The 13,225-nt window shown below is 44.5% G+C and overlaps 1 protein-coding gene across 1 annotated transcript; it reads right to left on the bottom strand.

Annotated features, from left to right (window-relative positions):
- Nucleotides 1-892: 892 nt before the first annotated feature.
- On the bottom strand, nucleotides 893-2,625 carry LOC145860855 (uncharacterized). The gene is made up of 4 exons (XM_082961559.1): nucleotides 2,510-2,625; nucleotides 1,745-1,903; nucleotides 1,246-1,365; nucleotides 893-1,117 (listed from the first exon to the last, which is right to left on the bottom strand). The coding sequence occupies exons 2-4, from the start codon at nucleotides 1,895-1,897 to the stop codon at nucleotides 974-976; spliced, it is 417 nt and encodes a 138-aa protein (XP_082817685.1). The 5' UTR covers nucleotides 1,898-1,903; nucleotides 2,510-2,625; the 3' UTR covers nucleotides 893-973.
- Nucleotides 2,626-13,225: the final 10,600 nt, after the last annotated feature.

A 13,225-nucleotide genomic window follows, 5' to 3' on the forward strand; every position in this document is an offset into this window, starting at 1 on the left:
CCCTATCCTAAACAGGTTAACATACATCTTCCATAATATTCCAACCGGACGATAACAATGACTTCTAAAACAAACGGAACGCAGCTACCTCTCATGTGAATGCGCGCCACTGAACTCATGTATTTTTTTCAGTGATCAACTTCCAGGTCATGTTATTCTCTCTCTATAAACAGTAGAAGCATGAGGCAATGTTCTAAAGACTGTTGACATCTAGTGGAAGCCGTAGGAAGTGCAAATGAACCCTAAGTCACTGTATGTTAGATAGGGAACGACTTGAAAAAACCTCAGATTTCCCACTTCCTGGTTGGATTTTTCTCAGGTTTTTGCCTACCATATGAGTTCTGTTATACTCACAGACATCATTCAAACAGTTTTAGAAACTTCAGTGTTTTCTATCCAAATCTACTAATAATGTGCATATTCTACCTTCTGAGCCTGAGTAGCAGGAAGTTTACTCTAGGCACACTTTCATCTGGACGTCAAAATACTGCCCCCTACCCCGAAGAAGTTGTGTCCACAGACCATACCCAAAAATATAAATATTGTTTAATTCTCCAATTTTGGGGATTAGGAGTTTTGGGAAGAATAATGTCTAAATTCTCCAAGGTCTCTCTCCCTCCATACTCCATGGCAGTGAAGAGAGTGAGTTTCTAGCAGGAAACTATGACCGTCGTAAAATGTGGGGTAGGAGAGAGAGGGACGGGACAGGGGGGCATGATATACACCCAAAAGGGCCATGTCATGACACTGTAAAAGGTAAATGTCGAATGGTAAAAAGTTGACATAAGATCTCAAATCTAGTAGAAATATTGATTCTCTTTTAATATGCTGTGTACCATCTGAGAAATAATAAAACAATTCAGAAACATGATTAAGACAGACTGAGACCATCTTGCTATAAAGCACGTTTTTTTTAATGCTATAAGGAAATGAATATATGAGTGAAAGGGTGACAAAGGTCATAGGTTACAATCTAGTAAACGTTGACATAGCCGTAGCTGTAGGAGTAGTAGACGGTGCCTCTCTTCAGCTGACAGCTCTCAGTGTGTGTTCCTGGTTGGATGGTGATTCTGCAGGTTCCCATGTGGTGATCTAGTCCGATTAAATCATCCCACACCTAATAATAATCATAAGAACAATAGTAAAAATAGTCATAATGATCTTCCTCCTCATAATAAGAGATGGGATTTAAATAGTGCTTTTCCAGTGCTCAAAGCGCTTTGCATAGCAAGGTGGGAAACTCACCTCGATCGTCAGGACAGAGTTGGGAAGGATGTCAGCAAAGTTGAACTGGCCGGGCCAGACGGGGTTTTCCTGTTTCTCCAGAGTGTTGCTCTTGCCATGAAAGGATGAACCGCACCACACCTAAGGAAGATAATTTTGGCAGTAGACTTTATTCATCTTTATTTAAATTATTGTTAATGTATGTACAGTTGGCTCACTTGAATGAGGAACCAGTATATGTATTTTATAATTCATTTGTTGATTTTTATTATTACTTCACCTAACAAATAACAAGCACTGACATTTTCATGTTCACACATCACTGTAGTCTACTTGATATCCAAACAAATGACAGCTGACAGTCTACTGTTTGATTATTGCTGTGTCTCTCTCCTTTTGTGTTATGTCTGTCCTGTCTGTAACATTTCTGTACTTCTTCTGTTTTATCACCCCCCCTGCCCGTCCCTCATTTTATATCACAAAGATTTCTTAACTGACTGTTCTGGTTAAATAAATTCACCTTGACGTAAGGGCTTGGTTTTACGAATAGCCATCGTCTCAGGTTGGAGGCACGAATGTCATACACCCTGAGGGGGCCGCCACTCAGGTCACAGTGTACAAGAGCCAGGGTGCATAGCACCAGCAGTCCCAGGGACAGAGAGAGAGAGGCCATGGTACACTGTCAGAGAGAGAGGAGGGGAGGGGAGGGGAGGTGAATGGAGGGGAAGGTACAAACATGTCCATAAGAGCTTGAAACTAACACTACAAACTGTATTCTTCCAGGAGTAAAAAATGGATTTGAAAGATCAGGATATATTATCAGTGTTAAGAGATTAGTCAGTGGAAGAAGAGAGAGATAGACAGACAGACAGACAGACAGACAGACAGACAGAGAGAAATAAATGGAAGATGCACAAGAACAATCCTGAATCAGCGTAAATACAGGCTCTTATTCAATTGCAGATATTGGCTCTCCAGAAGTGTGTTTGATTTCCACACTAGCTTAATCCTGGATAGAGGGAGATGACACTTGATATAGAAACTGTCAGTCCCATGGTGTTACACATTCAGTTCTGACAGCAAACCTTTCCTGAGAAGTCATTCAGTGTACTCAACCAAACTGACAATCAATTTCTATATCTGCTATTGTGCCAATCTACAAGCGCTTTTTAGAAAGCCACTCACTGTCTGCAATCGACTGAATCCCAGCCACAGTCTACAGACATAACAAAGGTAAGATGGATGCCCACACAGAGAGAGGTGGAAGACTAAGATCATGTCTTACCTGGATATTCTTGAGCTGGATGTCTGTCTTTCTCTAGTCACCCAACTGCTGATGTTCCTTACTGTGCCATCTAGCTGTTTATAAAGATCTCAGCCCTCCCCCCACACCCAGGTGGTATGTTGAACCACAGGTGGTACGTAGGACTACTTAACCAATGAGAGCACACCCTATATTACCACAAAACGTATGAAAGCCTATAAGGTGTAACAACAAATTCTGATACAATCTGAAATGCTGATTGAACAAATTGTATTCCAGATAATGTTGAAAGGCCAGCCCAGTGAATAAACAGTTAGGTGAGGGAGAGGACATTGCTAAGGGTGGAGATGGTAAATAGTACTTCACAGAGATAAGAATCTGTAATTCATAAGTAATACCATTGATCAGTGCATTCTGTTTCCATTGATCATCCTTGAGATGTTTCTACAACGTGATTGGAGTACACCTGTGGTAAATTCAGTTGACTGGACATGATTTGGAAAGGAACACCCCTGTCTATATGAAGTCCCACAGTTGACAGTGCATGTCAGAGCAGAAATCAAGCCATAAGATAGAAGAAATTGTCCGTAGAGCTCTGAGACAGGATTGTGTTGACCATAAATCACATTTAAGATTCCTGGCACTGAGACCATACACCTTGACTTACCAGGACACACATCAGCATCAGGCCCAAGGACAAAGAGAGAGAGAGAGAGAGAGAGGAGGACATGGCTCACAGCAAGAGCAGGATTGAAGAAGGTCAACTAGGAGAGATAGAAATCGCTCTCCCTTCTATCAAAACCTTGTAAATATACTGAACAAAAAATAAACGCAACATTCAACCATTTATAAGATTTCACTGGTTACTCCCTGTTTTTAACTATCATATTTTGTCTTCTAATAGTTGCCACTGTTTTCAAAGTCTGATTTATATACCTTTTCATATAAACTTTTAAAATTGTCATTAATAGCATTGTTGTTTCTAATTACTAATCTTTGAAAATTATAACTGGTTCAGAATGTATGTGTTTTCTGAGAGATGCAACATATTTACCAGGTTAAGTTGCTATTAACTACTATGCTTTATTTGAGTTTAACCTGTAATGGTTGGCTCTCTTCAGAAGTAAAAGTAAAAAAATTGTATTTTCTTCTTTACCTTGTAAAGATAATATTCAGGTATTTTCTAACACAGTGATTTATTTTTCTCTCTATCAGGGGGCTGCTTTTTCTATCCTCTCTGTCTCTATTTGTAATGGTAAAGGTAAAAAAATATATATTGTTTAACTATTTAATAAAATTCAGTTCATTCTCCACATTTTGTCAATAAATTGTATTTTCTGGAGTTATTAACCATGATACCGGAGAATGATCTGATATCTCTATGTTGTGATTTTTTTATCCAGTAATTTGTTGAGTGCATTTAAAAAATATAAAAAATGTAGTAAATTCTTGGATAGCTTTTCTTACTTTAAGAAAAAAAAGGAATAGTCTTTTGCAGTTGGAAATAGTAATCTCCAGGTGTCCTACAAATTATTTGCATAGATTACATTTTTCATCCTCTTTGGGGGCTCCTTAAATCTGACTGTTTTATTACTATAGAGTCCTTTCAGAAAGTATTCAGACCCCTTGACTTTTTCCACATTTTGCTACGTTACAGCCTTATTCTAAAATGGATTAAATAAAACAAATTCCTCAGTAATCTACAAACAATACCGCATAATGATAATGAAAAAACAAAAACAGGTTTTTAGCCATTTTTGCAAAACAGAAATTCCTTATTTACATAAGTATTAAGACCCGTTAAATGTTTTATTTACAGTGATGGCCTACAAAAAGGCAAAAGGCCTACTGTGGGGATGGGGGCTGGGATTAAAAATATAAATAAATTAAATAAAAATATAGGACAAAACACACATCACGACAAGAGAGACAACACAACACTACATAAAGAGTGACCTAAGACAACAACATAGCATGGCAGAATCACATGATGACAAAGCATGGTAGCAACACAACATGACAACAACATGATAGAAACACAACATGGCAGCAACACAACATGGTAGCAACACAACATGGTAGCAGCACAAAACAGGGTACAAACATTATTGGGCACAGACAACAGCACAAAGGGCAAGAAGGTAAAGACAATAATACATCACACAAAGCAGCCACAACCCTTTGCTATGGGACTCGAAATTGGAATTGTCCGTAGAGCTCAGAGACAGGATTGTGTCAAGGCACAGATCTGGGTAAGGGTACCAAAATAAATCTGCAGCATTCACGGTCCCCAAGAACACAGGGGACTCCATCAAGAAGTTTGGAACCACCAAGACTCCTCTGAGCAATCGGGGGAGAAGGGCATTGGTCAGGGAGGTGACCAAGAACCCAAGTGTCAATCTGACAGAGCTCTAGAGTTCTTCTGTGGAGATGGGAGAACCTTCCAGAAGGACAACCATCTCTGCAGCACTCCACCAGTCAGGCCTTTATGGTAGAGTGGCCAGACGGAAGCCACTCCTCAGTAAAATGCACATGACAGCCCACTTGGAGTTTGCCAAAAGGCAACTAAAGACGAAACCAAGATTGAACTCTTTGGCATGAATGCCAAGCGCCACATCTGGAGGAAACCTGGCACCATCCCTAATGTGAAACATGATGTTGGCAGCATCATGCTGTGGGGATGTTTTTCAGCGGCAGGGACTGGGAGACTAGTCAGGATCGAAGGAAAGATGAACAGAGAAAAGTACAGAGAGATCCTTGTTGAAAACCTGCTCCAGAGTGCTCAGGACCTCAGACTGGGTCCAAGGTTCACCTTCCAACAGGATAATGACCCTAAGCACACAGCCAAGACAATGCAGGAGTGGCTTCTGAATGTCCTTGAGTGGCCCAGCCAGAGCCAGAACGTGAACCTGATCGAACATCTCTGGAGAGACCTGAAAATAGCTGTGCAGCAACACTCCCCATCCAACCTGACAGAGCTGCAGAGGATATGCAGAGAAGAAAGGAAGAAACTCCCCAAATACAGGTGTGCCAAGCTTGTAGCATCATACCCCAGAAGACTCGATGCTGTAATCGCTGACAAAGGTGCTTCAACAAAGTACTGAGTAAAGGGTATGAATACTTATAGAAATGTGATATTTCAGTTTTTAATTTTTAATAAATTTGCTGAAATTTACAAAAAATGTTTTTGCTTTGTCATTATTGTGTGGATTAATGAGGATAAAAAAATATTGTTTTACGTTTTAGAATAAGGTTGTAACGTAATAAAATGTGGAAAAAGTAAAGGGGTCTGAATACTTTCCGAATTCACTGAACCCACATATACACACACTCTCACCCTCTCACCCACACAGACACACACACAGACAGACTTGCGCAGCTAACCTTGTGGGGAGATACAATCAGTCCCATTCAAAATCCTACTTTCCTTAACCCCTAACCTTAAACCTAACCCTAGTTTATAACCCTAAAACTAACCCTATCTCCTAACCCTAACCCTAATTGTAACCTTAAACCTAAACCCCCTAGAAATAGCATTTGACCTTGTGGGGACTAACAAAATATCCCCAGTTGGTCAAATTTTTGTTGGTTTACTATTCTTGTGGGGACTTGTGGGGACTTGTTGGGTCTAGAGTATCCAAGGTGGCGTAGCAGTGCAGACGTGTTTGTCCCATGTAAATGTTGTCTTTTTTTGACTTTTTGTCTATACATTTCAATATCTTTTTCCATTTTTAAATTAAATATACCTTCCGGCAACCCGTCTCAAAAATGTGATACGGATCCGCTATTTTTATACCTTATAGCTAGAACCTCCATCAGAAGCTAGCCATCAGATGCCAACCAGCTAATTAGCTGTTAGCTATTTAGTCATTGTTAGCCACTGCTAGCGGCTAACCTCTGGCAGTCTCTATGGGGGTACCACAGGGTTCAATTCTCGGGCCGACTCTTTTCTCTGTACAGATCAATGATGTCGCTCTTGCTGCGGGTGATTCCGTGATCCATCTCTACGCAGACGACACCATTCTGTATACATCTGGCCCTTCTTTGGACACTGTGTTAACAAACCTCCAGATGAGCTTCAATGCCATACAACACTCCTTCCATGGCCTCCAACTGCTCTTAAATGCTAGTAAAACCAAATGCATGCTCTTCAACAGATCACTGCCCGTACCCGCCCGCCCGACTAGCGTCACTACTCTGGACGGTTCTGACTTAGAATATGTGGACAACTACAAATACCTAGGTTTCTGGCTAGACTGTAAACTCTCCTTCCAGACTCATATTAAGCATCTCCAATCCAAAATTAAATATACAATCGGCTTCCTATTTCGCAACAAAGCCTCCTTCACTCACACTGCCAAACATATCCTCGTAAAACTGACTATCTTACCGATCCTCGACTTCGGCGATGTCATTTACAAAATAGCCTCCAACACTCTACCCAGCAAACTGGATGCAGTCTATCACAGTGCCATCCATTTTGTCACCAAAGACCCATATACCACCCACCATTGCGACTTGTATGCTCTTGTCTGTATGCTCTTGTCGCCAGACCCACTGGCTCCAGGTCATCTACAAGTCTTTGCTAGGTAAAGCTCCACCTTATATACATTTACATTTAAGTCATTTAGCAGACGCTCTTATCCAGAGCGACTTACAAATTGGTGCATTCACCTTATGATATCCAGTGGAACAACCACTTACAATAGTGCATCTAAATATTTTAGGGGGGGGGGGGGGGGTTAGAAGGATTACTTTATCCAATCCCAGGTATTCCTTAAAGAGGTGGGGTTTCAGGTGTCTCCGGAAGGTGGTGATTGACTCCGCTGTCCTGGCGTCGTGAGGGAGCTTGTTCCACCATAGGGGTGCCAGAGCAGCGAACAGTTTTGACTGGGCTGAGCGGGAAGTGTGCTTCATCAGCGGTAGGGGGGCCAGTAGGCCAGAGGTGGATGAGCGCAGTGCCCTTGTTTGGGTGTAGGGACTGATCAGAGCCTGAAGGTACGGAGGTGCCGTTCCCCTCACGGCTCCGTAGGCAAGCACCATGGTCTTGTAGCGGATGCGAGCTTCAACTGGAAGCCAGTGGAGAGAGCGGAGGAGCGGGTTGACGTGAGAGAACTTGGGAAGGTTGAACACCAGACGGGCTGCGGCGTTCTGGATGAGTTGTAGGGGTTTAATGGCACAGGCAGGGAGCCCAGCCAATAGCGAGTTGCAGTAATCCAGACGGGAGATGGCAAGTGCCTGGATTAGGACCTGCGCCGCTTCCTGTGTGAGGCAGGGTCGTACTCTGCTAATGTTGTAGAGCATGAACCTACAGGATCGGGTCACCGCCTTGATGTTAGTGGAGAACGACAGGGTGTTGTCCAGGGTCACGCCAAGGTTCTTAGCACTCTGGGAGGAGGACACAATGGAGTTGTCAACCGTGATGGCGAGATCATGGAACGGGCAGTCCTTCCCCGGGAGGAAGAGCAGCTCCGTCTTGCCGAGGTTCAGCTTGAGCTGGTGATCCGTCATCCACACTGATATGTCTGACAGACATGCAGAGATGCGATTCGCCGCCTGGTTATCAGAAGGGGGAAAGGAGAAGATTAATTGTGTGTCGTCTGCATAGCAATGATAGGAGAGACCATGTGAGGATATGACAGAGCCAAGTGACTTGGTGTATAGCGAGAATATGAGAGGGCCTAGAACAGAGCCCTGGGGGACACCAGTGGTGAGAGCACGTGGTGCGGAGACAGATTCTCGCCACACCACCTGGTAGGAGCGACCTGTCAGGTAGGACGCAATCCAAGCGAGGGCCGCGCCGGAGATGCCCAACTCGGAGAGGGTGGAGAGGAGGATCTGGTGGTTCACAGTATCAAAGGCAGCAGATAGGTCTAGAAGGATGAGAGCAGAGGAGAGAGAGTTAGCTTTAGCAGTGCGGAGAGCCTCCGTGACACAGAGAAGAGCAGTCTCAGTTGAATGACCAGTCTTGAAACCTGACTGATTTGGATCAAGAAGGTAATTCTGAGAGAGATAGCAAGAGAGCTGGCCAAGGACGGCACTTTCAAGAGTTTTGGAGAGAAAAGGAAGAAGGGATACTGGTCTGTAGTTGTTGACATCGGAGGGATCGAGTGTAGGTTTTTTCAGAAGGGGTGCAACTCTCGCTCTCTTGAAGACGGAAGGGACGTAGCCAGCGGTCAAGGATGAGTTGATGAGCGAGGTGAAGTAAGGGAGAAGGTCTCCGGAAATGGTCTGGAGAAGAGAGGAGGGGATAGGGTCAAGTGGGCAGGTTGTTGGGCGGCCGGCCGTCACAAGACGCGAGATTTCATCTGGAGAGAGGGGGGAGAAAGAGGTCAAAGCACAGGGTAGGGCAGTGTGAGCAGGACCAGCGGTGTCGTTTGACTTAACAAACGAGGATCGGATGTCGTCGACCTTATTTTCAAAATGGTTGACGAAGTCATCCGCAGAGAGGGAGGAGGGGGGAGGGGGAGGAGGATTCAGGAGGGAGGAGAAGGTGGCAAAGAGCTTCCTAGGGTTAGAGGCAGATGCTTGGAATTTAGAGTGGTAAAAAGTGGCTTTAGCAGCAGAAACAGAAGAGGAAAATGTAGAGAGGATGGAGTGAAAGGATGCCAGGTCCGCAGGGAGGCGAGTTTTCCTCCATTTCCGCTCGGCTGCCCGGAGCCCTGTTCTGTGAGCTCGCAATGAGTCGTCGAGCCACGGAGCAGGAGGGGAGGACCGAGCCGGCCTGGAGGATAGGGGACATAGAGAGTCAAAGGATGCAGAAATGGAGGAGAGGAGGGTTGAGGAGGCAGAATCAGGAGATAGTTTGGAGAAGGTTTGAGCAGAGGGAAGAGATGATAGGATGGAAGAGGAGAGAGTAGCGGGAGAGAGAGAGCGAAGGTTGCGACGGCGCAATAACATCCGAGTAGGGGCAGAGTGAGAAGTGTTGGAGGAGAGCGAGAGGGAAAAGGATACAAGGTAGTGGTCGGAGACTTGGAGAGGAGTTGCAATGAGATTAGTGGAAGAACAGCATCTAGTAAAGATGAGGTCAAGCGTATTGCCTGCCTTGTGAGTAGGGGGGGAAGGTGAGAGGGTGAGGTCAAAAGAGGAGAGGAGTGGAAAGAAGGAGGCAGAGAGGAATGAGTCAAAGGTAGACGTGGGGAGGTTAAAGTCACCCAGAACTGTGAGAGGTGAGCCATCCTCAGGAAAGGAACTTATCAAGGCGTCAAGCTCATTGATGAACTCTCCAAGGGAACCTGGAGGGCGATAAATGATAAGGATGTTAAGCTTGAAAGGGCTGGTAACTGTGACAGCATGGAATTCAAAGGAGGCGATAGACAGATGGGTCAGGGGAGAAAGAGAGAATGTCCACTTGGGAGAGATGAGGATTCCAGTGCCACCACCCCGCTGGCCAGATGCTCTCGGGGTATGCGAGAACACGTGGGCAGACGAGGAGAGAGCAGTAGGAGTAGCAGTGTTATCTGTGGTAATCCATGTTTCCGTCAGCGCCAAGAAGTCGAGGGACTGGAGGGTAGCATAGGCTGAGATGAACTCTGCCTTGTTGGCCGCAGACCGGCAGTTCCAGAGGCTGCCGGAGACCTGGAACTCCACGTGGGTCGTGCACGCTGGGACCACCAGGTTAGAGTGGCAGCGGCCACGCGGTGTGAAGCGTTTGTATGGCCTGTGCAGAGGGGAGAGAACAGGGATAGACAGACACATAGTTGACAAGCTACAGAAGAGGCTACGCTAATGCAAAGGAGATTGGAATGACAAGTGGACTACACGTCTCGAATGTTCAGAAAGTTAAGCTTACGTTGCAAAAATGTTATTGACTAAAAAGACTCAAATGATACAGTACTGCTGGCTGGTGAAGTAGGCTAGCTAGCAGTGGCTGCGTTGTTGACTTTGTTTGAAAGTGTAGCTGGCTAGGTAACCTCGATAGTTTCAGTACTACACCTTATCTCAGCTCACTGGTCACCATAACAACACCCACCCGTGCACGTGCTCCAGCAAGTATATCTCACTGGACATCCCCAAAGCCAACAACCTCTTTGGCCACCTTTCATTCCAGTTGTCTGCTGTCAATGACTGGAACCAATTGCAAAAATCTCTGAAGTTGGACACTTATATCTCCCTCTCTAACTTTAAACATCAGCTATCTGAGCAGCTTACCGATTGCTTCAGCTGTACATAGCCCATTTGTAAATAGCCCACCCAACTACCTACCTCATCCCCATATTGTTTTTATTTACATTTTTCCTCTTTTGCACACCAGTATTTCTACATGCACATCATAATCTGCACATCTATCACTTCTGTGTTAATTTGCTAAATTGTAATTACTTTGCTACTATGGCCTATTTATTGCCTTACCTCCTTACTCCATTTGCACACACTGTATATAGATTTTTCTATTGTGTTATTGACTGTACTTTTCTTTATCCTATGTGTAACTCTGTGTTGTTTTTTGTCGCACTGCTTTGCTTTATCTTGGCCAGGTCGCAGTTATAAATGAGAACTTGTTCTCAACTTGCCTACCTGGTTAAATAAAGGTGTAATAAAAATAAAAAAACTTCTGGTCACCACAAGTATAGTTAAACACGTCCCACACACATCCATAGAACAAATATTAACAATTATTGACTGAAATGCTATATTTCCTATTTTGTATTGTGCTTTAAGTGTCCACGTATCTCCATTGGCTAATTATATTGTTACTTTCTAGAGAATACATTTTTTTACAGTGTTAACCAGAAAAAACAGATTTGATTTGCTAATCATCTTTTGTTTTTGTTAATGATGACTCATTTGCTTTTGGATCATGACATGTTAGTGAAACTACATGGGCATATTTACAGACTGATATTTATTTTAAAGTTGCTTTCTATATTTTCCAAACACCTGTTTTGTTTCTGAAATCATTAACAACAATTCTGACCCTGCCTGGAGTAACAAGTTCATCTGCAATGATGTTGAGGTCAATGACAACCTGAAGCTGGAGGTGTGGGACAATGATGTGTCAGCTGATGACCACCTGGGGACCTGTTCCACCACAGTTACAGATCAGCTGACGACCACCTGGGGACCTGTTCCACCACAGTTACAGATCAGCTGACGACCACCTGGGGACCTGTTCCACCACAGTTAAAGATCAGCTGACGACCTCCTGGGGACCTGTTCCACCACAGTTAAAGATCAGCTGACGACCACCTGTGGACCTGTTCCACCACAGTTACTGATCAGCTGACGATCACCTGGGGACCTGTTCCACCACAGTTACAGATCAGCTGACGACCACCTGGGGACCTGTTCCACCACAGTTACAGATCAGCTGACGACCACCTGGGGACCTGTTCCACCACAGTTACAGATCAGCTGACAACCACCTGGGGACCTGTTCCACCACAGTTAAAGATCAGCTGACGACCACCTGGGGACCTGTTCCACCACAGTTACAGATCAGCTGACGACCACCTGGGGACCTGTTCAACCACAGTTACAGATCAGCTGACGACCACCTGGGGACCTGTTCCACCACAGTTACAGATCAGCTGAGGACCACCTGGGGACCTGTTCCACCACAGTTACAGATCAGCTGATGACCACCTGGGGACCTGTTCCACCACAGTTTCAGATCAGCTGACGACCACCTGGGGACCTGTTCAACCACAGTTACAGATCAGCTGACGACCACCTGGGGACCTGTTCAACCACAGTTACAGATCAGCTGACGACCACCTGGGGACCTGTTCCACCACAGATACAGATCAGCTGACGACCACCTGGGGACCTGTTCAACCACAGTTACAGATCAGCTGACGACCACCTGGGGACCTGTTCCACCACAGTTTCAGATCAGCTGACGACCACCTGGGGACCTGTTCAACCACAGTTACAGATCAGCTGACGACCACCTGGGGACCTGTTCCACCACAGTTACAGATCAGCTGACGACCACCTGGGGACCTGTTCAACCACAGTTACAGATCAGCTGACGACTCCCTGTGGACCTGTTCCACCATAGTTACAGATCAGCTGACTACTTCATGGGAACCTGTTCCACCACAGTTACAGATCAGCTGACTACTTCCTGTGGACCTGTTCCACCACAGTTATAGATGGAGCCCATAGTTTGGAATGCTTCCTGGTGCAGAAACGCTGAACTGTCTTAATATTTGTCAGTGATTATACATTTGTAGCTTTACTGATGGATTTCAGCATTGGAATAAGCTTCAATTGAAGCCAGAGACAGTGTTTGTATGTGGCGCCACAGAGTGAGTGGTACAACTGTAGTTTAAAAGGCTTTGTCCCACATTACACCCTATTCACTTTATAGTGAACTACTATTGACAAGTAGTGCTCTATATAGGGAATAGGGTGCCATTTGGGACTCAAACATCGTCACGGTAGGAGTGGTCCTCATAATACCACTCCTACTGAAGCAGTCTGTCTTCCTACAGATAGTGATCAATGGTATTACTGATGGGACTGAGAGACAGAAGCTGTTTTTCAATCTCATGGCTATCAGATTGCTAAACAGCAATCACCAACTCAGAGAGGCTGCTGCCTACATTTAGACACAATCACTGGCCACTTTAAATAGTCACTTTATACAATGCACTCTAAATAATGTCGCTTTAATAATGTTTACACATCTTACATTACTCATATCACATGTATATACTGTATTTTATACCATCTATTGCACCTTCGCCATCGCTCATCCATGTACTTACATGTACATATTCACATTCACAC

Source organism: Salmo salar, chromosome 15, assembly GCF_965601325.2.
Source record: "Salmo salar chromosome 15, fSalSal1, whole genome shotgun sequence".
Lineage (NCBI taxonomy): Eukaryota > Metazoa > Chordata > Actinopteri > Salmoniformes > Salmonidae > Salmo > Salmo salar.